Source organism: Peromyscus maniculatus, chromosome 11, assembly GCF_049852395.1.
Source record: "Peromyscus maniculatus bairdii isolate BWxNUB_F1_BW_parent chromosome 11, HU_Pman_BW_mat_3.1, whole genome shotgun sequence".
NCBI lineage: Eukaryota > Metazoa > Chordata > Mammalia > Rodentia > Cricetidae > Peromyscus > Peromyscus maniculatus.
The window spans coordinates 104,282,541-104,306,251 of NC_134862.1; the positions used below are offsets into that span (position 1 = coordinate 104,282,541).

The 23,711-nt window shown below is 36.0% G+C and overlaps 1 protein-coding gene across 2 annotated transcripts in view; it reads right to left on the minus strand.

Annotated features, from left to right (window-relative positions):
* Cr2 (complement C3d receptor 2) overlaps positions 1 to 23,470 on the minus strand; it is a 45,648-nt gene extending 22,178 nt beyond the window's left edge. The window contains exons 1-9 of one of the 2 annotated variants that reach the window (XM_006997537.4): positions 23,311 to 23,470; positions 17,237 to 17,416; positions 15,911 to 16,010; positions 15,435 to 15,520; positions 14,549 to 14,947; positions 12,331 to 12,507; positions 12,145 to 12,247; positions 11,393 to 11,478; positions 9,841 to 10,230 (exon numbers count right to left, since the gene is read on the minus strand). In XM_006997537.4, coding sequence (XP_006997599.2) covers positions 9,841 to 10,230; positions 11,393 to 11,478; positions 12,145 to 12,247; positions 12,331 to 12,507; positions 14,549 to 14,947; positions 15,435 to 15,520; positions 15,911 to 16,010; positions 17,237 to 17,416; positions 23,311 to 23,386 — 1,597 coding nt within the window. In that variant the 5' untranslated portion in view covers positions 23,387 to 23,470. The remainder of the gene's footprint in view (positions 1 to 9,840; positions 10,231 to 11,392; positions 11,479 to 12,144; positions 12,248 to 12,330; positions 12,508 to 14,548; positions 14,948 to 15,434; positions 15,521 to 15,910; positions 16,011 to 17,236; positions 17,417 to 23,310) is intronic. The other variant, XM_076548305.1, reaches the window with a different exon arrangement.
* Between the last annotated feature and the right edge of the window lie 241 nt (positions 23,471 to 23,711).

Genomic DNA, 23,711 nt, shown 5'->3' on the forward strand with positions numbered 1-23,711 from the left:
GAGTCTTTGAAGAAGAAATGGAGAAGGGACAAATTCCTCCCCAGAAAATGAAAGCTGCTAAGAGTTTGAGGCAGATTTGTAGGGGAAAAAGCCCTTACCTCCAGAGGCAGCTAGCAGAGGAACAGAACCACAGCCTGAGATATCTGAAGGTCTGCATCTGGGGTGGAGGGGGGAGGGCAGTTTGGGATAGGCAAAATGAGATGAAGATCTATCAGTGGGAGAAAATCTCTCTGAAGGAGTATGGAAAAGTTCTGTTGCAAATGATTTTGTTTTTCACTGACTGGCTAAGAAAAAACACAAGCCCCAAGAGGAGTTGCTATCAGAAATGCACACCTCAATGCATGCTAACAAGGCAGGTGCAGTTCTGATTCAGGGCGGTGTCTGATAAAGGAGAGACAGCTGTTAAGGCCAGCTCAGAACAGAAATCTCCCAATGTCCCGTAGTTGAAAACTTAAAACGCTTGGTTCAAATCTCCCATTGCAAAAATAAAAACTTTGAAAGCAAGGCCAGTAAAAGAGACAAGAAATCTCCCTATCTCCTGTAATTGAAAATGCAAAAAGCTTGGTTCAAACCTCCCAGGCAAGAACTTTGAAAGCAAGCCCAGTAAAAAAGAACTAGAAGTTGACTTTCAGACCTGAAAAGAACTATGGGAAATGAAGTCCAAAAGCTAGCTTGTTAACAGTGAGCTGATGAAGAGAAATGCAGTCTGGGAAAGGTAGTTTTTCCACACAAAAAAAATGGCGAAATGCCCTGAAAGACTTTTGTCAGCTCATAATACGTTCATAGTAAACTTAAAATACAGCTTTTAAAAGAATAAGGAAGAGGGAGGAAAATCCTCTAGAATTTCTTGAATGTTAGTTCCAAGGAAAGACTGTAAGAATACAAAAGTCAGAGCTATGCCACTTTTTGGCTTTACCAGCTCCTCGAGAAAATGACTTATTTACCCTATAACTGTGCAAAGTTTTTATGGTAGTTGGATGACAAAAATCTACCTATAAGAGCAAACAAGCCACTTAAAAACCCTTTAAAAAAACCACGAGAAAGCAGTTTATACACTGAACATTGTTTTAGATATGAAGAAACTTATGTGAAAATAAAAAAGTTTTTTGCCTTTTGAACAAACAGGGTGCAATGAATGATTCCTTGGCAAATATAATAAGGGGATAAGAAAACAGGCATTCAAAAAGAAATGACTGCTTTATTGATGGGAAACAAACTTCAGAAAATCTAGCTGTCTTACAAAAGAGTTGCTTCACTTGAAAGTCCCTTATAAAAAATAAATGCTAAATATCACAGCTTCTAACAATAACAACATCAGGGTTAAAGCTAATGAAGTGAAATGATGAAAATGTTTTTTCTCTGAGTAAGCTAATGAAGAATATGTTTCATGAAAGAACATCTATGTTCTTGAATAGTAGTTTTGGTGAAAATATTGGCCTGATAAAAATCTATCAGAAACATCAGCATTGTTAAAGAACTCATGGCAAATACAGCTTTAAAAAATTAAGATGGGGTAAGATTGTATCACAGTTTGAGTATGAAAAGCAGCTAATTCAATGCTCTTGATATTAAGGTTCCATCTTGCAGTCTAGGGATAGGAGTATAAGGAGACCTCCAGACTGCTGAAGAGTTTAAAATGTTTCAGTAATGTTTTCAGATCTGCTGAAAGCTGCAGGTCTTGGAACCCCACTCCAATTTAGACAACTATCCTCTTCTGTTGGGAAATTGACTGTTATGGAATGATAGCTAAGTAATTCAGAAACAGAATATTCCTTACAAGTTTTTTCTTTTTGGGGGGTTTACTGTAAAAGGAGACAGCTCTTAATAGAGTTGTTATAAACAATCTGAAATGTTTATCAACAGAACTCACTAAACCACAGAGTTAAGAAAGCCATTAAAGAAAGACTCTTGTTTCAAAAGAACTCTCAGAAATATCAAAGCTGTCTATAAGCTCTGAACTTTAGAAATGATGTGCGCACTTCCTGTCTAGTTAAGAGAATTTTTCTAATAGAGATAGTGATAATAATTAAGAGTATGAAGTAGAAAATTATTCTGTCTTGTTAGAAAATGTTAAATCTCTTTAAGTGTTAAGAAATCTTTAGGTGTTTGCTAAATTAGATCTGTGCTAATGGAAGCTCTGTAGTGTTTGCTTAATAGTTCTTATGAATATAAGTTTGTAAAATAGATCTATAGAATTTAAGAACATAAGCTTGCAAGAAGTATCTAAGGTAGTCCTAAGACATGTAGTAATAAACTTGTAAGAAGTAAAAGCAGGGTTGGAGAGATGGCTCAGAGTTTAAGAGCACTGACTGCTCTTCCAGAGGTCCTGAGTTTAATTCCCAGCAACCACATGGTGGCTCACAACCATCTCTAATGAGATCTGGTGCCCACTTCTGACCTGCAGTCATACATGCTGTATACTAAATAAATAAATCTTTTTAAAAAAGTAAAGATGCTAGTTGTAAATGTAAGTTTAAATAAGAATATAAGAAATAAATAGGAAGTATATTTGCTAAAGTAGTCTTATAGTTTCCTTAAGTATAAATAAATATGTGCTATATGTGAGTTTGTAAAAAAAAAGTGTAAATGTTGAGTGTGAGTTTATGCTTAAGCATATGTTATATGTGAGTTTGTAAAGTATAAATGTTGAGTGTGAGTCTATGCTTAATGTTTATGGTGAAAGAACATGAGACACAGACGTTAGGGTACTAGTAGACTACAAAGCAGGCAGTCTGAATGGTTTCGAAAGTTCCAGAAGCCACTAAGCTAAGAATGGCAAATGCCATAACAACCACAGACAAGGCATCTGCCACTGAGATCCATGAAAAATCAATGCAACACAGAAAAACCTGAGCTAACAGCACAAACGGTGCAATTTAAAATATTACTGTAGCTAAAAATGTCTCCAGCTTGAGAATGAAAGTTACAGAGACGCTTGTTTGAACAAAAATTGTTAACTGCAAAAAAGTTTTGGTTGCAAAACACTTCTATTTGGAGGTGAAAATCTGATACCAGAATTTGCCTTTTTTTTTTTTAACTTTTTGAACTTAAAAAAAATGAGATAAAACTACAAAAAGGATTTTGGTTATGGATTTCTTCATATTTGGAAGGCTAGTACCAGAATTTATTATTTGAATTTTGGGACTTAAGAAATGAAATGAACAATAGTGATTTCATTGCAATGGGATAATTTTGAATTTACTTATAGTAATAACTTAGGAACTGTTTTCTGGAATTATTTGTGTTAAAAATGGAACTGTTTGCCGGGCAGTGGTGGCGCACGCCTTTAATCCCAGCACTCGGGAGGCAGAGCCAGGCGGATCTCTGTGAGTTCGAGGCCAGCCTGGTCTACCAAGTGAGTTCCAGGAAAGGCGCAAAGCTACACAGAGAAACCCTGTCTCAAAAAACAAAAAACAAAAAACAAAACAAAAAAAAATGGAACTGTTTAAATGAAGAAATTTGTTTCTACCTAGACTCAAGATGCAGTTTTGTGTATGGATATATGCTTTATTATTTGGTGATTTGTGCATTGTTCTGTGTTAAAAATGGAATTGTTTTATGGAACTGTTTATGTAAAATGGAATTACCTATGGAACTGGTTTTGTGTTACAAATGGAACTGTTTGTATGGAAAACTTTGGGTTTTCTAACTAGGCTTGAGATTTTGTTTAAAAAGAATTACAAAGAAAAGGGAGAAGTAATATTCCTTAGTCTATTTAATTTAAAAATATTTTCTTGTTATTTGAATGGATTAATGTTATGTTTTGTTAGTAAGAAATGCAAAGGGGTATACTAAGAGATTACTCTAAAGTATAAAGAGTTTTATTAAGAAACTGCTTTTGGATGTTTTGCTAAAAGTTTTCAAAGTGTTAATGGTTAGATTGAGAATATTGCTTTTCAATATGGGTTTGTAGGAATTGTGTAAGTTTGGGTTTTCTTAGCTAGGTTTGAGATTTTGTTTTAAAAAAATGTAAAGAAAAGGAGGAGTTATGAGTGAATTAAGGTTGAATGTATGTTTGTTTGCACTCAAGAAAACTCTGGGGAACTGTGGGGTTGGTGGATAAATGCCCTGCATTTAGGATATAAAATAGTTCTACAAAAAATTAGACCTCAAAAGGTGCAAATTAGGAGAGATCAATTACTGACTCTTAATGACTTTCAAAGATTATTCAGAGACATTTCCTATCTACGGACTGATGTTGGGGTAAAAAATGATGAACTGAGTAATTTGTTCAAAACCTTAAGGAATGACAAGGACTTAAATAGTCCAAGAGAATTATCAGCTGAAGCTGAGAGAGAATTGCCTTTGGTGGAAAAGAAAATACAGGATGCACATGTGGATCGTGTAGATCTAAAGCTTGATTGAATTTTGGTTATTTTACTCTCTAAGCATTCTCCTACAGGAATTTTAATGCAGAGGGAAGATACTATATTGGAATAGATATTTCTACCAAATAAAAAGAGTAAAAAATTAAAAACTTATGTGGAAAAGATCTGAGTTGATTTTAAAAGGAAAATTGAGACTTCGTCAATTAGCAGGAATAGACCCAGCAGAAATTGTAGTACCTTTAACTAAGACTGAAATTGACAAATTATGAGCAGAAACTGAACCTTGGGAAGGAGCTTGCAGTAATTTTTTGGGAGAGATTAACTGCAAATGTCCCTAAAGCAATACAATTAAAAGAGAGCTAACTAGATCCTGCCTTGAATTGTATGGGAAAGATGCATATCTGGATTTGGTACATTTTGTACAGGTGCAAACAAACAAGGAAAGGCACGTCACAAATCAGAAAAATTAAGTAAAATGGTTCAAAGTCCTTATAATTTGGTTCAAAAATTGTAATTATATGCTATTCTGATGGTATTAATGGATTTTTTGGAACCTCTCAACATAGTTACTGACTCTCAGTATGCTGAAAGAATGGTCTTACATATTGAGACTGCAGAATCTATCCCTGATCAGTCAGAATTAACTTTGTTATTTATTCAGTTACAAGAAATCAGGAATAGGAGTCATCCCTTATATATAACTCACATCTGATCCCATGGGTCTACCAGGACCTCTAGTACAAGGTAATGATGAGATTAATAAACTATTGATAGGAAATGTGCTGGAGGCCTCAGAATTTCATAAAAAACATCATGTCAATAGTAAGGGTTAAAAAAAAGGATTTTTCCTTAACCTGGCAACAAGACAAGAAAATTACAAGGAAATGTCCTACTTGTTATTTTACAATCAAACTCTACTACCAGCAGGATGTAACCCAAAGGGTACTCAGAGGAATGAAATTCGGCAGATAGATGTATTTCATTTTGTAGAATTTGGAAAATTGAAATAGTACAACACACCATTGATACTTTTTCAGGATTTCAATGGGCAAATGCTCTGAGTTCTGAAAAGACTGATTCTGTAATCAGGCATTTACTAGAAGTTATGACCATCATGGGTATACTTGTACAAATTAAAACTGGCAATGCTTCAGCATATGTCTCTGGTAAAATGAAACAATCTTTTGCTTATTACAATATAAAGCATATTACAGGTATACCACATAATCCTACAGGCCAAGCAGTCATAGAAAGATCAAATTAAACTCTAAAGGATATGCTAAATAAACAGAAAGCAGTAACAAAAACTCCCAGAAATAGATTATATAATGCTGTACTAGCTTTGAATTTTCCCAGTGCTAATGAGAAAGGAACAATAGCTGTAGAGAGACATTGGATAATAGGAAAAACTACCAAATTAAATCAGCCTATATACTTTAAAGATGTGCTGACCTCAGAATAGAAACTAGGATATGTACTCTGTTGGGGATGAGGTTTTGCTTTTGTTTCTACAGGAGAGAAAAAGCTATGATACCATCAAAATTGATAAAGGTTAGATATGAACAAGAGAGACCTCTTAATTAGAAGAGGTGATAACTCATCAATCAGCATTACCATTCAATTTAAACTAACTTATACCACTAACAAATGCTTTTCATTTAATCATATATAACTTGCCAAAAAGGAACCTCCCCAAAGTTAGGTTTGGGGAAGTGTTTTTGTTTTGTTCTTTCAGGAGAATGAAGGCTAAGGAATCTGAAGAACACTGAACAAATGAGACATCCAAAGAAAAAGGACAGATCATCCAGAAAAAATGTCCCAAGAAAAAAATTAAGTTGACCTATTGGTATATCACATATAAAATTTCATAAGTCTTCCTAAATGTTTGTTTCTGCTGTTCTCTACAGACTCATAACACAAATAGTCTTTATGTAGTCCCAGTTCAATTAAAAATTAAAGCTGGCTTTGGAGTTGGAGCATGGCTCTTTCCTTCTCTAAACCCAAGCATGCTTCTTAAAAAGACAATCCAAAAATCTTTGTATCATGTCGGAAGAGCCATCTGTTGTGGGATGAAGAAAAATCAAAATTAAGGGACTATTCTATTGCTACTAATCTCATAATTCTTTGGTTTTATTTTGACTCTTTAAAACATTTCTTAAGGTATGAATTTTATATCAAAATTTATAAGATTATATATATATATATATATTTTCAACTTTTGTCATGATATTAGTGGTCATATAGAGTACTAACTAATCCTAGAAAAATGGCTTCATCTGGCTTCCTGTACATGATTTCTGGTTTGAGTTTCTATCAGTTTTATGCAGGGAACCATGACCATGCCTAACAATGACTTTGAAGTCTCCAAAAAGATGATGGAGCACCACAACAACAATTCCATTAGCATGATGATAATACCACTAAAATGACAAACACTACCCAGAGATCAACTTTGGACTACAAACTGCTCAGGACAATTTTAAGATGGCTAGCTGAGATGATTCAGCCTCACAGACTTCTCGAGCAAGGACTTGAGACAAGCCTTTATTTTCACATTATGCAGAGACTGGACAACAAATGATAGAGCTGCCTCTCCCAAGACTTTTCTTTTCAGGGTCCCCTAAAGGTACCTTTGCCCCCAGACAGCAGGAAGTAATTTTAAGAACACAATGCCCACATTCCCAAGAAGTAGAGTGTAGTGGGTAGCCATTCCAGCTTGGATATGGAAGTTCCAACCCCCATTGAGACTCTGGCAACTGTCATGCCTATGAGGGGGGGCCAGGGGAGGCGCCAATGGGCCAGCGCTCTCTCTGTGTGCTCTCTCTGTGCACTCTCTCTGTGCTGGGACACTGAATGTTGGCTACCCACTACAGTAGAGTGGGTGATTTTTGGTCTTTCAATGGGTTTTGAATAATTGTCATTGTTTAGGATGGTTGGTTACAAGTTGCTATTGTTAATGGTCAGAAAAAAATGCTAAACAAAGGGAAGATTAGATTTAAGATTCTTGTTTAAAAAAAAGAAAAAAGGGGATATAGATAAGAGTTAGATTATTGAATCTACTCTGAAAGAAAAAAGGGGAGATATAGGTATGATATAGATAAAAAGGTACATTATTGAATCTACATTTCAAAGGCACCAACTAATTTTAAATATTGTACATATGATTGGATTTTTGTATATTGTATACAAATTACATATATTGATACAAATTTGAGATTGATTTTTTTTAGAAAATACTATACATATATTTCTAATCTTGTTCATGGCATTGTACCTATACAGTTCATTTAACAATGTAATACAATTTGCTAGTTATTATTACCAACTAATTAGGATAATAAAGAAATGCAGGTTAGTAGCTAGTTATTACACTCAAACTTATAGTCATATTAGTTATGTTTTCAAGGTCAAGCAGAAATATATTTTAGATAGACAAGTCATCTTCAAACACTTCAGAGATCTGCAGAATATGGCATTTAAGATGTTTTAATAACAGATATTTTTCTTTTTTTATGACAATGAGTCATGTCTGCTCCTGGCAGCACCAATCTTCTTCAGAGAAGATGATGGGCATTAAAGAAACTCCATATGGAGTTTACTATATTTGTGGCAAAAGTTAGCCACTGGGCAAGAAAATGCCCTTGCATTGACTGCTGATAGTATGCTGTCCAAAATGAACAAGCAGGACACAAAAGAAAAGACTGATGATTCTTGCCAAGACAAGGTAGGAAAGCTCTTTAGCAATCCTGCTTTGCAGAGGAGTCTGTCAGATATGCTAAGCCTGTGGGCTGAAGATGGATGCCCAATGTTATAGAGGAACCTTGGATGACTGTTCAGCCAGCTAGCTGTTTCTGTCATAACTCATATTTTTTGGAGGTTGCTTGTTTGCAATTCCTGTTTAACTAGGTAATATGATTTCCTTCTCGAGTCTCTGAGGGAGTTGAAGATTAGATAGTTAGAGTTTTCCTTGTTAACAATTTCAGAAAAGAAACTCACTAAAGAGGTGTAAAGTGTATAAATTTGAAAGACATCAAAAAATAGTTTGGTAATGCAAATTAGGATAGAAGTAAATTAGATACAATCCTTTGGATTCACAAAAATAGGATAGATAATGGAATACTTTCTCTGAATATGTTAAATGCAAATGGACTAGACATTGTTGATGTATTTATTGCCTGTATATATTGTATATAGTTAGTACTTATTGTATATAGTTTTTCCTATATTAGTTATAACTTTTTTATTTTAAATAAACAAAGGGGAAATGTGGTGATATTTTATTTGTGTACCACAATAAAGCTTATCTGGGGATCAGAGGACAAACCCAGCCACTATATAAAACATAGAGGTCAGGCAGTGGTAGCATACCACTATGTTAACCATAGTGGTAGCATACCCAGCACTAGTTAACCATAGAGGTCTGGAGGTCTATACAGACAGACAGGAAGTGATAGAACTGGGCGGAGAGAGGAAGGAAGATGGCAGGGTACAGAAAGTCAGATAGGTGTAAGTATACAGGAAGTAGCTCTCTCTTTGGCTGAGGATTTCCTAGAGGTAAGATGTGGCTGGCTTGCTCTCTGATCGTTCAGCTTTCACCCCAATACTTGGCCCCAGGTTTTATAATAAGACTGGTTAGCAATTCATGTTACATATATAAGTTCACCTAAATCTTTAAGGTTTGTTTTCCACAGACAATCCAATTTGAGATTACTGGTTAATCAACCTACTGATATATAAGTGAAATAAATATAATTTGTGGTACTAGGATTGAACTAGGCAAGCCCTCTGTCACTGAGTTATATCCATAATCCCTTTTGTTACTTTGTATTTTGAGACAAGATCTGGCTAAATTGCCCACACTGACTTTAAAATCACAATGTGGCCCAGGCAGGCCTTGAGCTTGTAATCTCTTACTTTAGACTCTTGTGAAGCTGAAATGACAACTCTGTGCTCCCAGGTTAGAGTGAATCATATTTATAAACAATATAGCACTTTCTAAGTTCTATAATCTATTTAGAATTTATAGATTAATTATATTAAAAAATTTTGATAGTAATTTTGTCAAATACTGACAATTTCTGTACTCACAGAATTAAACTTTGGATTTAGATTTATTAGCAATATAAACCAGATGAAAGAGAGTTAAACTTTCACAGTAGTCTCTATTTTTAAAGTTAGTTGATTTGATATGCTACAGCCCAGGAGGTGGTTTGAGTGAAGAGTAGAATCATTTGTGAACATGTTTGCAGAGGCAACCCAGCATGGGGAATGGGTTCCCAAAGCCATCTCAAGCTCCAGGGACAAGACCTACACAATTCTTCCTTTGGGAGCATGCAACAAATGATCTTCCCATAAATGGAAGATCATAGTCTTTAGTGGAGTTCTACTTCCATACTCAGCACTCTCATAGGCTGGCAGGTCCCAGCTCTTAATGGAGCTTTGCTTCCATCCTCAATGCTCTCACAATCTGGTAGACCCCAGGCCCTTGACTAGGTTTTATTTCCACACTTACCGCTCTCACAGATTGGTAGTGGTGTTGGTCCCCACATTTGATTTGCTTGGCACCAGACTGTTTTGCTTCCTTTCATGGTGAAGTTGGCTTTACAAGTAAATGTCACAGAATCACCATGTCTGAATGGTGGTCTAGATTTTCTGTCTTTGAATCCTCCTGGTACTCTGGGCTCTGAGCATTCAGAATTTCTATTCAATTTTTCACATACAGGAGGAGCTTTATCCCAAGTGCCACTCGATTGATCTTTACTTATACAAAAAATAGTCTTTTCTCCAATGAGGCGGAAGCCAGGTAAACAATTGTACACCACAAGAGTTTGAAGGGGTATGGGAACAGTGTAATGGGGTATCCGAGCATTTTCAACTTTAGGAGGATGGTCACAAGAAATCTCTGAAAAGTAGAAAAGAGACCAGGTCAGCATATTGATCATTTAAAACTAAATAAATAAAAGTTCCAAGTATAGATAAAATCACTTTCCCAGAAATATACTTAGAAATTGAATGCTTTGTTATGATTTTACTTATAGTTTGTTCATTTCCAAATGTGTAAGTTCTTACCTCTTTCTTGATCCTTGTCAAAGAAATCAAGATAAATCACCTTAACCAGAAAATAAGGAAATAGAATTGGCCCCCAAATCTATCTAGTCTGTATTTTCAGGGATTATTTCTATAATTTTTTTACTCTAAACACTTTTAATAAATAAAAGGCAAACTTAAAGTTTGTTAATGACATGCTAATTGCATGTAGGGAGCCAACGTGGACTGATTTGGGCTCAATAGTCCTGGTTTCAAATCCTCTCTGTCATTCAATAGCTGTATGACCTTAGGCAAGTTGTGTACCCTCCCTTAGCCTCAGTTTCCCAGTCTATAGTTCAGGCTATATAAGGTATGATAAAAATATAGTGAGACAAAAGCATGTGAAATAGGCATGTCCACTATCCAAAGCACACTAGTCATTGAGTGCCTGTTTAAAACACACAGCCAGGTTGCGGGTAGCATAGTCACATTAGATACTGTTACCAAAGACACTGCAGCCTCATTACAAGTCATTTGTGACCCCTTAATGCCAGATTCCTTTGAGAAAACCATTTGAATATTGATTTCATATTCTTTATATTTCTTGGTCGCATAAGGATATTAGTTATTAACAGTTACTATGACATATACATATCTTTTCTGGGTAAGCTGCAGAATAAAGAGAAAGTTGTCAATGTATTTCCAGTAATGTCCATTTGGCCCTAGGTAGAGCTCTTCAGTACAAGAAATGACATATGGAGGCACAACCAGAGTTTTAGTACACTAGAAAGGGTTATGCTTGGTTTTGTTACAGGTAACTTCCAGAGCCTTTATTACTTTATTTATAGAACCACAACTTAATATGTTAACAAGTGAAAAATTTTAATACTTTTTCCTGCATTTTAAACAGAGAAAAGTGACTAATGTTTCTTTAAAGTACATAATTGGGTGACATATTTTATTTAATAAGTGTATGGTATGGGAAAACAGAATAAAGAGATAAGATCCATATTTGATTATTCTTATTTTCTACTCACGTTCACAGACAGGAAACTTATTATTCCAGATTACTGTCTCTCCTTCTGGGACACACTGACTAGAAGATTTGCCATTTAACTGGAACCTTAAACAATAAGGAGCACCAAATCATCACTAGAACAAACCACTTTTCAATTGTACAAAGTGAATCACTTCTCTCAAGTATTTATAGAATGGTATGGATTTTAAAAATATTTCTGGCTTAAGAAAAAGCCACAATTATTTGTGAATCTGCTCCACTGAACAATGAATCAATAAATAATGGATTAAAACATACTAAAAATACATCCTTTTTTTTTTTTTTTTTTTTTTTTTTTTTTTTTTTTTTTTTTTTTAGAATTCTCCCTCTCCTGTTTGGCATCCAAATATCAGGATTATCTTGATCATTTTGAGGAAAACAGTCTCAATTCCTATAGAGAAAATAGCAAAGACCTTGTTTCCCAACCTTATTCTAATGAGTCTCACTAAATCCAAATTTTATATTCATTCTGCATATCAGGAGTCTTAATTTGTGAACCAAAAGTTTGCAATTCCAGAAGATGAAATGACATTTCCTACTTTTGCTGGTGAAGCACAAAATATATACACTTGAAGAAAATAAAAAGGAATTGGTTAATGACAGAGTTCTTAGTCAGAAAAGGTCAAGAAAAGGACAGAAAACAAGACAGTAAAAACTTAACTATCTTCAGAACTCACACTTTGAAATCCTTATGGGAAACAGTCAGTGGAGGACCTGTTGCTTCACACTCACCCTTGATTACAAACAAAGGAAACCTCTGCCCCAAGCTGGAGATTAGGAGGAAGAAACACCTGGCCATTGAGAAGTTGGTTTGGAATGACATCACATGATTTCACTAGGAAAGAAGAGAAAAGGCTTGCACATGAAGAGTCAGGAAACAGTTGTGTTTCCTCTGAATAGAGCAGAAGCTCTAGGCACCTTCACATGTTGGGGCTGCATGGCTCCAGGTTCCCGAGGATGTACACTGCACAAGTTTAGTTCCAATGAGAGTATAGCCAGGTTCACAGCTATATGACACTTCCTGGCCAACAGAAAAGAATTCCTTATCTTTTTTGTTATAATCGCCATGGTGAATATTTTGAGGTGGTAGACATCCTGAGAAAAGAACAGGACCAGAAAGTCCTTTTATTTCTGCAATAAGAACTTTATTCTTTATAACTTAGAGCTATCTTGGGTTTAGTCGGGTGGAATAAAGATGTTCATGGCAACTCTCCCACACTAAGGCAGAGAGTGGGGTCATAGAGTGAGGTTAATGTGCCTTTCTTGGCCCAGATATGGAAAGTCATATGCCTATCTGCTTTCACTTTCTTGATCCATGCCAGGAAATATTACTTTTACTCATTTTTCACTTTATTCTACTAAAAAATCTGAGATATCCTTCCACCAATAGGATAGACAAGGACCAAATAATACCAGTTTCCCCCACCCAAATCTGCCACATCCTTTTTACTCCAAAAACAAGGTTCATGAGGCTTCTGAGTTTTGTCGTCAGGCTTTTAGAAAGGCAGACAATTCACATTAGGAGGAGAAGGAGAGAATGTGGGCCACAGGCTCATGATAACTAACTACCAGCCTTTTTCCACAAAATTATATTTTCAGTATCAAGTTGGATGTCTACAAAATTTGGAATCAAATTCTTATCTTAGTCAATTCCATATTCCAATATGGTCTATATGAAGTTTATTTTATCCTTATTTGAATACAATATAATCATTAAAAACTCTAATGATCAACTTTTGTACTGGGTTTTAAAATTACTGGGTTTTAAAATTCTTTAAAAGGCATAATTGTACATATTTATAGATACCATGTGATATTCAGATGAGTATGTATACTATGTAATATGAAATTAAGGGCAAATATATCTGTCTTCTAAAACATATCATTCCTTTGCAGTGAAAACTTTCAAAATCCTTTGTTCTAGATTTTAAAATATATACAACAAACTATCATAATATACAGTGCGAATTCTCTTTGTAGGGACACCACAACTTATTTCTCCTATCTAATCTGACTTTTATCTCCATTCTTAACAGCATTTGATATATTGTGTAGAAGTGGATTCCAGTCCTCAAGCTTGTGTGTGTGTGTGTGTGTGTGTGTGTGTGTGTGTGTGTGTGTGTGTGTGTATGTTTGTTGGAGTATACATTGACACACAAGCATATAGAGGACATTATCTTTTTTTTTTTAATGAGAGAAGGCTTCTCAATGGGAAGTGCAGCTCACCAACTAAGCTAGACTGGATGGTCAACAAGCCTCAGGGATCTGTCTGTCCCTGCCTCCCGAATTCTGAGATTATAAGCATGTGCCACCACGTGATGCTTTTTTATATAGGTTCTGTGTTAAGCTCAAACCTTCACACTTGTACAATTAACACTTTATACACTGAGCCATCTCCCCAGTTCTATATTTTGGGTTTTTTTTTTTTTTGAGAAATCATTTTACCTGAAGAGAAGTTATATGTCATTGTTGTTTAATTTGCATTTCCCTGATGATTAGTAATGTTAAACGCTTTGCCATATATTTATTGTCCATTTTATTTGAGAAATGTCTAATGTCCACTTTGAAGTTAGATTTCTTTTGTTCTATTGAGTGGTTTCAGTTCCTTATATATTCTATGTACTAATTCCTTATCAGATGTATAGTTTGGAAATATTTTTTCTCATTCTGTATGATCTCTCTTCACTCTATTGTTTGACTTATCATAGAGAAACCTTTTATTCTGTACCATTAGTCTATTTTCACCACTGTTTTCTATGCTTTTCATAGTCTTATCCAAAGCATGTTGACTATTCCAATGATCTTAAGTATATACCTATGTTCTTCAAAGTGTTTCATATCTCATAATTCTACTTGAAAACATTCCAATGACTTTTTAAGGGTATGTTATACTTTCCTCTACAATTATAGCACTGTCCTAGAATATAATAAAATCTTCATTTCTTTAACAGAGATCTCCAATGATGATGGATTAGTAAAGTTAATAAATATTACTTCCAAATTTTACTTTCAAATTCTTTATCCTGTAAATCCAGTCACATATTCCTCCTACACTTTCTATAGGTACCATGTATCTATTCTGCAAAACCTCTGGTTTTATTTACAGATACCCAACATTTTATTTAGCTCAACTTACCCTTGAAGCATGTTGGCAGTGGAGGGCTCCATTTTCCGTCTGGCTGGCACCACACTATACTGCTGCCTTTCATAGTAAAGCCAGACTTGCACTTAAACATTACTGTATCATTTAAGAAGAAGGAGCGTTTAAATCCAGACTCCACATCTCCATTTTCAATTTCTGGCACTGGACACTTGACTATACCAATACACTGAGGGGGTGGACTGTTCCAGATGCCAACTTGATTGTCTTTGCTGGTGCAATATATTGACTTCTCTCCCACCATGTCAAACAGTTTTTCCCTATTCTTTCCAACATGGCAATGATAAGTTACTACCATTCCATAGAAAAAGCTGTCTCTACTGCTGCTGTAGAAGTCCCCATTGGTGATGGCTGGAGGTGAGTCACAAGGAATAGCTTTTGGAGGGAAGTATTTAAGAAAAGAGAGAAGGCATTGAAATATTATATTTTCTGAAATTTTAGTCTTCATTTTCATAAACCAAACTTAAACTTTACCTACAACTTATCTATAATATTGAAATTTTGTATTATGATCTAAATAAAAATAAGCCAGAAAGGAAAAATACATGAAACTGGCTGATAAAAAGTCAAAAAGCTCTGCACACAGGTGATCTACTTTTGCATGGTTGCATTGGTAGTGTATAATCTCATGCATATTATAATGTAAGAATCTATTCACTATTAAATAGCATCATAAAAGAACATTAATGGAAAAGTGTGATAGAATTAGAGATCATGGAAGAATACCAGTCAGAGTTGTGTTCACAACCCAAACCTAGTGAAACTTCCCAGGCACTCATATTTATGTGCAGATGCCCAGTTTCCCTTTAGAAAGGGATAAGAGAAATTTAGTAGGATGCCACAAAGAGATCTTTTTACTCACATTCACAATAAGGCATGTCATTATCCCAAATTACACGATTGTCTGAGACAATGCATGTAGCAGATGATTCACCAATGAGTCGATATCTGGAGGCAAAGAGGTGATGGATCACATCCAGTTTACTTAACACTTTAGAAAAGTCTAATTTTTTTCCACTTAAACAATAAGAAAATGTAGAATATCATGCAAGATACAGTGAAATAGTAGTAAAAAGGACTTTTATAATAGGCTCAACAGTCTATAGCCAGATGAGGTCTGACTTCCTCGTCAATAGCACTGTAGACTTAAAATTGAAGAAAGAGAGCTCCATCTTTGTGCTTTCTAAGGATCTCTTAACTGAGCAACACTGAAATGCCATTTCTGAAGCAGGTCAAGGAGACCATGTTTTTGTTTGTATTCATTCATATTAGAGAGTTTCTGGTTAGAAATATTATTTCAGTATCCACACATCCTGCAGAGACTTCCTGCCTACTCACCCTTTATTACAAGAATACGTAATTGTTGACCCAAACTTGATACCCGTGTTTATATGCACAGAGCCATGGAGGAGTTCTTTAGGATTTGTACATGATTTACCTACAAGGGAAACAAAATAGGATTTGGGGCTGGGATGAAGAAGACTTAGTGTGTTTTCTATTAAATTCCTTGACTGGACTTGCTGATAGACCTGCATTATGTTTACTCAAAGCAATTTTTGAAATATGCAATGTGTACTTTCTCAAGGATCAGTCAGTTTTGGAACACTGTTCAAACCCTATTGTCTATATTTCTGTATATGGAAGAAAACTTTATTTGTGGTCAATTCTAACTTAAAAACCTCTGTTTTCTCTTTATTAAAATCTATCAGCTAATGGCATCATCTACCAAGTCTCCTGTATTAAAAACCTACAGTCATCATTTCCTTTCTGTAACTCATCCTCTATTCCTTCATTTAATTCAATTAGTTACAAAATTTTAGTGCCGAGATTCCAGAATATTTCCCTAAATCCCTTGTTTTGACATTTCTATAGTTTTACTGGATTGTTGAGTGGCAAAATTTACCTTTCTAATGCTGGCCTGCCTTGGTCTAGCACTTCCTCCATAGCATGGTATGAGTTTCTTTTTTTATTTTATAAATATGGTCATATCCTACTTCCCACTTAAAAATCGTTATGCCTTACCATTATTCACAGGAAAAAGTATACAATCTTGGAGTTTATATGTGCTCAAATCATATTGACCTTTTTCTATTTTTCCAAAGATATAATTTCCTCCATACTTTTGTCCAAAAGGCCTCAATCTCCCTAATTCTCTTAGACGGCATATATTTTCCTATGGTTGATTAGCAGCTTACCTCTATTATTAAATGGCATCATAAAGTCTGGAGATATATCTCAGTAATAGAGAACTTGCCTAACCTGTGAAATGCCTTGTGTTGAATCTCAATTATACATTACATATGTGTAATTTCTGTTGTCCTTTACAAGATCCATTGCCTATTACTTCACATGTTAGTTAATAAAAATATTTCTTGAATTTAATGTAGTAAGAATGAGGTGAAACTAATATTCTTTTGTATATTAACATCTAATCTCTAACACAATATAGAAATCATTGAATGATATCATGAAGATGATAGGTTAAACCATGATGATAACTTAAACCCTAGTACCCAGAAAATTTAGAAGTTAAAGGAAATGAAGAGGTTGTGATCATTCTTTCCTTGCCATGACATACTAGTTCACTTGTCTTTTGTCTGGAAAATGACATACTATCCAAATAGATAAAATGATAGACCAAACATGTCTTGTAGGAGTACTCACGTTTACAGAACTGCTGAGCATCTGACCACTTGGAGGTATCTAAGCAGGTGATTAGGAATGGCTTCCCAGTATACCCAGGGAGGCATTTGTATTCCCAAGTTGTTTCAACAGCAAACTCAGACTTATCACTCATAATTTTAGGCTTAGCAAAATGATACTTTGGCAGCGACTTACACTGACCTAGAAATAAGGACCACAGAAATATCAAATCTGGGAAAGGCTAAAGCTTCTCTGCTTCTCTCCTGCCACCAAGTATTCTAAAAAGTTTGATCTTTAGAAGTAATATTTTCTGGAGCAATATTATCTAAGAAAATAATTCCAGTATGGATGGACACAGATAAATACAGAGATTCAAACAGTTTTAAAAACAGATTTCAGAGAAATATCTGGCGAACTTCTTTCTCATCCTCTTACCATTTTATAATTTAAAACTGTGGGTGGATTGTTTGTTTTGTTTCTTTTTTTGCATAGTGAAGTCAGGAAAAATAAGAAAAGCATATAGAACTTCAGAAATGAATATATAGAACTTAATACAAGACACAAAACTCTGAAAGTAATAGAGAAAATGAAGGAAGAATGCTGCAAGACATCAGCTTAGGAAAGCACTGTTTAAAACAAGACTCCAGTTGCTCTGGAAATAGTGCCAACAAGTGACAAATGAGAATTCATGCAAGTACAAAGGTAAAGAGACTGTCTACAGAATGGGAGAAAATCCTTGCTAACTAGATGATTAATATCTAGAATATATAAAGAACATGAACACAAAAAAAAACCCTCATTAGTAAATGAGCTAATGGAGTGAAAATACAGTTCTTAAATCAAGTACAAATGTCCAATAAATATGAGAAAATATTCAGCCTCACTAGTTATCAGAGAAATGAAAATAGAAACTACATTAAAGTTCCATTTTGCACTAGTAGAATGGCATTCATAAAGAAAATAACAACAAATGCTGGTAAGGGTATATACAAAAGGGAATATTTTTACATTGCTGATGAAAATGTAAACTAGTCCAATCATTGTGAAAATCAGTCTGGAGATTTCTCAACAAAATAATAGTAAATAATATTTAATAATAATAAAAATAGCTCTACCACAAGATCCAGAACTTTTGTTAATATTTACCCAGAAGATTCCAAGTCAATATGTCACAGATGTACCTGCACATCAATGCTTATTGCAGTACTATTCACAATGGCTAAGCTAAGGAACCAATGTAGATGCCCAGCAACAGAAAAGATTAAGAAAATGTGGTATATATACACAACGGAACAGAATAGATTAAGAAAATGTGGTATATATACACAACGGAACTTTTTCAGTTATAAAGAAGAATGAAGTTATGTGGTGGTATTGTGTTCCCCAAAATATTGTACACCCTAATAAACTTATCTGGGGTCAGAGACAGAACAGCCACTATATACAAAGGCTAGAAATGGTGGCACTCACACCTTTAATCCTAGCATTTGAGGTAGAAATCCCTCTGGTTCTCTTTCAGTTCAAGGCCACATTGGAAACAGCCAGGCATGTGACACATGCCTTTAATCCCAGAAAGTAAGCCCTTAATCCCAGGGAGTGATGGTAGAAAGGGAAGATATGTAAGGCATGAAGACCAGAAACTAGAAGCATTTTGGCTGGTTAAGCTTTCAGGCTTCTCACAGCAGTTCAGCTGAGATTCATTCTGGATGAGGACTCAGAAGCTTCCAGTCTGAGGAAACAAAACCAGCCGAGGAACTGGCGAGGCGAGGTAGCTGTGGCTTGTTCTGCTTCTCTGATCTTCTAGCTTTCACCCCAATAACTGGCCTCAGGTTTGATTTTATTAATAAGAACTTTTAAGATTCCTGCTACAAAGTTATGTTGTTTTTAAGGAGATGGATGCAATTGGAGAAAATAATATCAAGTGAATTGAGTCATGCTCAGAAAAACAGGTATCTTTTTTCTCTCTCATATATATTTGAAAGTGGAGGCAAACAGTCTGGGGGAACAAAAGATACTAATGGGAGGGGAGAAGATTAAGAAGGAGATGGTAGTAGGATGTACTCAAAGTACATTATATAGCTGCATGAGAATGGCCTTATATAACTTAATGTAATAATAATAATAATAATAATAATAATAATAATAAATAATGAGTCTCCACACTTTTTTGGTGGGGTGGAAGGGAAGTTATGTGAGCTATTTGTACCAGTTATTTTTCTGATCATTGTGACCAAATACTTGACAGAAACAACTTAAGGGAGGGGAGATTAAATGGCTCATAGTCCAGGGGATATCATCCATCATGGTAAGGAAGGCATATGACTGGAGCAGCTCAGACTGTGGGGAAGGGAACTGCAAGAGTTGCTGGTTACATGACACCAACCAGGAAGCAGAAAGCTTAGCTGGAAGTGGGGAGGAGATATAACCTCTCAGATCCACAATCCAGATAGATCTCTGGCCTCCTAAAGGTTCTATGAGTCAGCTGTAGATCAATTGTTCAAATATGTGAGCTTGTGGTAGACATACTATATCCAAACAATAAGGGGTACAACAAACATCCTCCAGTTTCATAATAAAAAACAGAAATATACAAGTAAAAATCTCTTTAAAAAATTCTTTGAGGATTTTATTTTTTATTTCACATCTAAGAGTATTTGCGTATATGTATGTACTATATGTGCTCAGAGCCTGCAAGGTCCTGAAGAAGGTGATGGATCTCCTAGAACTGGAGTTACAGGTGATAATGAGGCACCAAGTGGGTTCTGGGAACCAAACCCTTGTCCTCTGCAAGAGCAGCAAGTGCTCTAACTACTGAGCAAACTCTACAGCCTTACAAGTAAAAATCTTATAAATAAAAACTTTTAGCATAGGAAATTATGTTACTACAGAGATCTTGTAAAATAAAAATTACTTTAATTGATTTATAGGATTATCTTAATCACTAAATTTTTAGGGTATAGAGAAAATATATTCTTTATTGAATTTGTTTATTTATTATTTGTGGTTTTATAATATAGAGTCTCACTATTTAACCCAGGCTGACCTTGAACTTGGAATCCTTCTGTCTCAACTTCTTAGTACTCTAATTTTCATGATATTTATTTCCTTATTTTAACCAATTAGAGTAATGAAACCCAAAAATATCTAGTAAAACTTTCTTTTCTTTCTCTTTCTCTCTCTCTCTCTCTCTCTTTTTTTTTTTTTTTTTTTGAGACAGGGTTTCTCTCTGTAGCTTTGGAGCCTGTCCTGGAACTTACTCTGTAGCCCAGGCTGGCCTCGAACTCACAGAGATCTGCCTGCTTCTTCCTCCCGAGTGATGGGATTAAAGGTGTGCACCACCACGGCCGGGCAGTAAAACTTTCTTATGTATCAAAGAAAAGAGCTAGTCATTAACAATGAAATAAACTCCACTCTGTGAGATGGCTAAGAGACTGCAACATCCATACACTTGAGTATGTCCCTAGAAAAGTAATTTTTCTATATTTGAGTGAAGACTCACATTTTACCTCCTTAAATTTATTTGCAGAGATCCAGAAGTTCACTCTTATTCAGATCAGAGGTAATTTAGGCAAAATTGCCATTTGTGATACCCTCCAAGAGTAGAAGTATAGCTGAAAATTCACAAATTTTCATTTTTTCCATAGAAGTGTGGGACTGGCACAGGTAAAAGTTAAACAGAGAATGTCTGCTGACTCAGACATCCCTGAGCACCCATGGCTGCAGCCAAATGCAGTCTTTCTTGTGCTGGGGAATTGAAAAATAGCCACTGCTGTTAGGAGCCAGACATTACTGTAGGTCCCTCTTTTGTTATTCTTTGGTTTCTTCCATTAATACCCACCAATGTCCCCAAATACATACTCTGTGAAAAACAGCAAGAAAGACTTTAAGAAAAATGAAGTTTTAAAGACAGTGAAGACAGACTTCACAATGTGATACTGCTTCTACCAGTTACTCTAATCAGATAACAATCTATGGTTATCAAATGTAAATAAGGACAAAACTAAATTATTTTCCACAATATGGGAAGCCATTTAAATTCATAAGATTCAACCAGTAGTAACAATACAGACCAAGAGGAATAAAAGATCTGGAAACTACAAAAGAAGAGGGAACTTTATAATGTGACTTTCCATGTTAAAATGAGTCGAGAATTATGCTTTCTGGGTGAGGATTAATGGAAGTCTCTAGTATGGAGTCCTTGGACTTCTATTGAAACTGCCCACCTCCCAGGCCACAGTACAGAATTTCCAGAGACCTGTTTCTCCTCCAATCAGAAAAGGAAAGGAGCAGGTGAGATGTCTCCCTGGCTAAAGGCACTGCTGTCAGACCTGTCTGACCAATTGAGTTTAATCCCTGGAGCCCACATGGTGAAAGGAGAGAGCTAACCCCAGTAAACTGTTTCCTAACCTCCAAGCACATGTCACTGAATGTATACCCCCATCCCACACAAATATACAAACAAATAAATACATGTAATAATTTTTCAAAGAAAAAGAAAGGAGCCGGGCGGTGGTGGCGCACGCCTTTAATCCCAGCACTCGGGAGGCAGAGCCAGGCGGATCTCTGTGAGTTCGAGGCCAGCCTGGGCTACCAAGTGAGCTCCAGGAAAGGCGCAAAGCTACGCAGAGAAACCCTGTCTCGAAAAACCAAAAAAAAAAAAAAAAAAAAAAAAAAAAAAAAGAAAAAGAAAGGCTAGTCTACAAGTTATTGCATAAGAGGGTTTTCTTGAAAGCCCCTGTTCCCTCTTTACCTCTTTCTAACACCAGGAGTGAAGATCAGAGTAGTGATTACTTAACACAGAAAATATTTCTGGAGGACAGGGTGTAATTAACTATTTAGATCTAAGGGGCTTTACATGGATGATTTAGAAATCTTTTGGAAGTAGATGGAAGATTTATGTATAGGATAAAAATAAATCTGAAAAGTTGGCCAGAAACAGGAAGGGAGAGAGATCATTATTGAGAATTATCATCAAATGCCTGGGGTTCCTGGCTATCTAAAGGATGATTTTTTTAAATGAGAGTCATGTATGTTAAAGAAAGTTATGGTACTAAGCATAAAACACTCATCAGTGAACATGAAACAAGGTCCAGCCATTCCTAGGATTTATTTTCCAGTAGAAGTTGTACCAGAATTAATATATAATATTCGGACCCTTTAATGACTAGATCCACCATTAGCTGTTAATTGCTACACTTAGTATCATCAACTGCCCTTAACATAATTTCTCTGGCAGCTCCTGATTTCTCACAGCTCTGTGAATGGCAGCACAGCTCTTTCTAACTTCATTTCATGTATAAGAAACTGAGGGTCGGGGCTCTAACTGACTTCCTAAAATTCATCCAGTTATTGATGTTTGCTTACAGTAAATGCCTTACAAACTATGAATACATTCACTGTGAGAACAAATTATATTGCGACTTGCCAAAATTCACCCAGCTATTGAGGTTTGCTTACAGTGAATGTCTTATAACCTACGCCTTCACTACCAGCCAATCTGTGAAATAAAAACAAAACAAAAACTCTTATGAAGAACGTTGAAGGAGGACCTATGGAAGCACACACCGTTACAGAAGTCGCAGTTTTGATTCATGTTCAACTTTAAAAACTAAGTCCAGTTAGTTTTTGAATATTGTATCAAAGTTTAAAAAAATTTGAGACCCGTATTTGGAGAATCAGATGTTCTTCAAGAAAAGAAACCCGTACTCAACCATCCTTCCATGGCTGGAGAGGATTTTTGCATGCACAGAGGCACATGTGCTCTGTGATCCTTGAACACAGCCTGGGACCGTTGGTGGAACTATTTCAGCATTTGCTGAATTCTCAGGAGGCTGGGAGCTGGAGAGAAAAGAGAACCACCTAACCAAGACAGCAGTCTTTCCAAAGCGCCCATATGTGGCTGAGGCTTCAATGGTGGTGGTCCAGCTCCCAGAAGAAGTGGAGACATTCTGTATCAGAGACTGAGGGAGTCTCAAAAGCTGTCTGTATCCAGCAGGGCCCTGACATTCCTGGTTTGGTCTCTAGCCTTTGTATAAGCACAGAAGTTTTCCAACCCCGCAGGAGTTCCCCTATCTGCATTCCCATGCCCCGCTCACCAAGAACTCCTGGCGTGATGAGAGTGAAGAAAACCCAGAGCGAACCCAAGGCTCCCATGCCACCACAGCAGCCCATCAGCGGGTTGCTTTCTCAGAGTTGTGAGCCTCCAGCAAGGATAGGAGGACTTGGCTAGCTGCAGGCGGCTGGCTGTAAGCTGTGGGGAACGGACCTTTAAATAGTCAGCTCAGCTCTGGGCACTGAAGATTTGTGGAGCACATCTGCAGGTGGCCAGGGGCGGAAGAGACAGGGAGGGGCGGCCCCGGGGAAGTCTGCTTTTGGCTCAAGCTGGGTCCTGCTCAGCGCTTGGCTTTCCTACTTTTTGTTGACTATGCAACCGAGTACATTAACCTTTTCCCCGCCTAGATATGAATCATTTCACAAAATAATGCTCATTCCTACT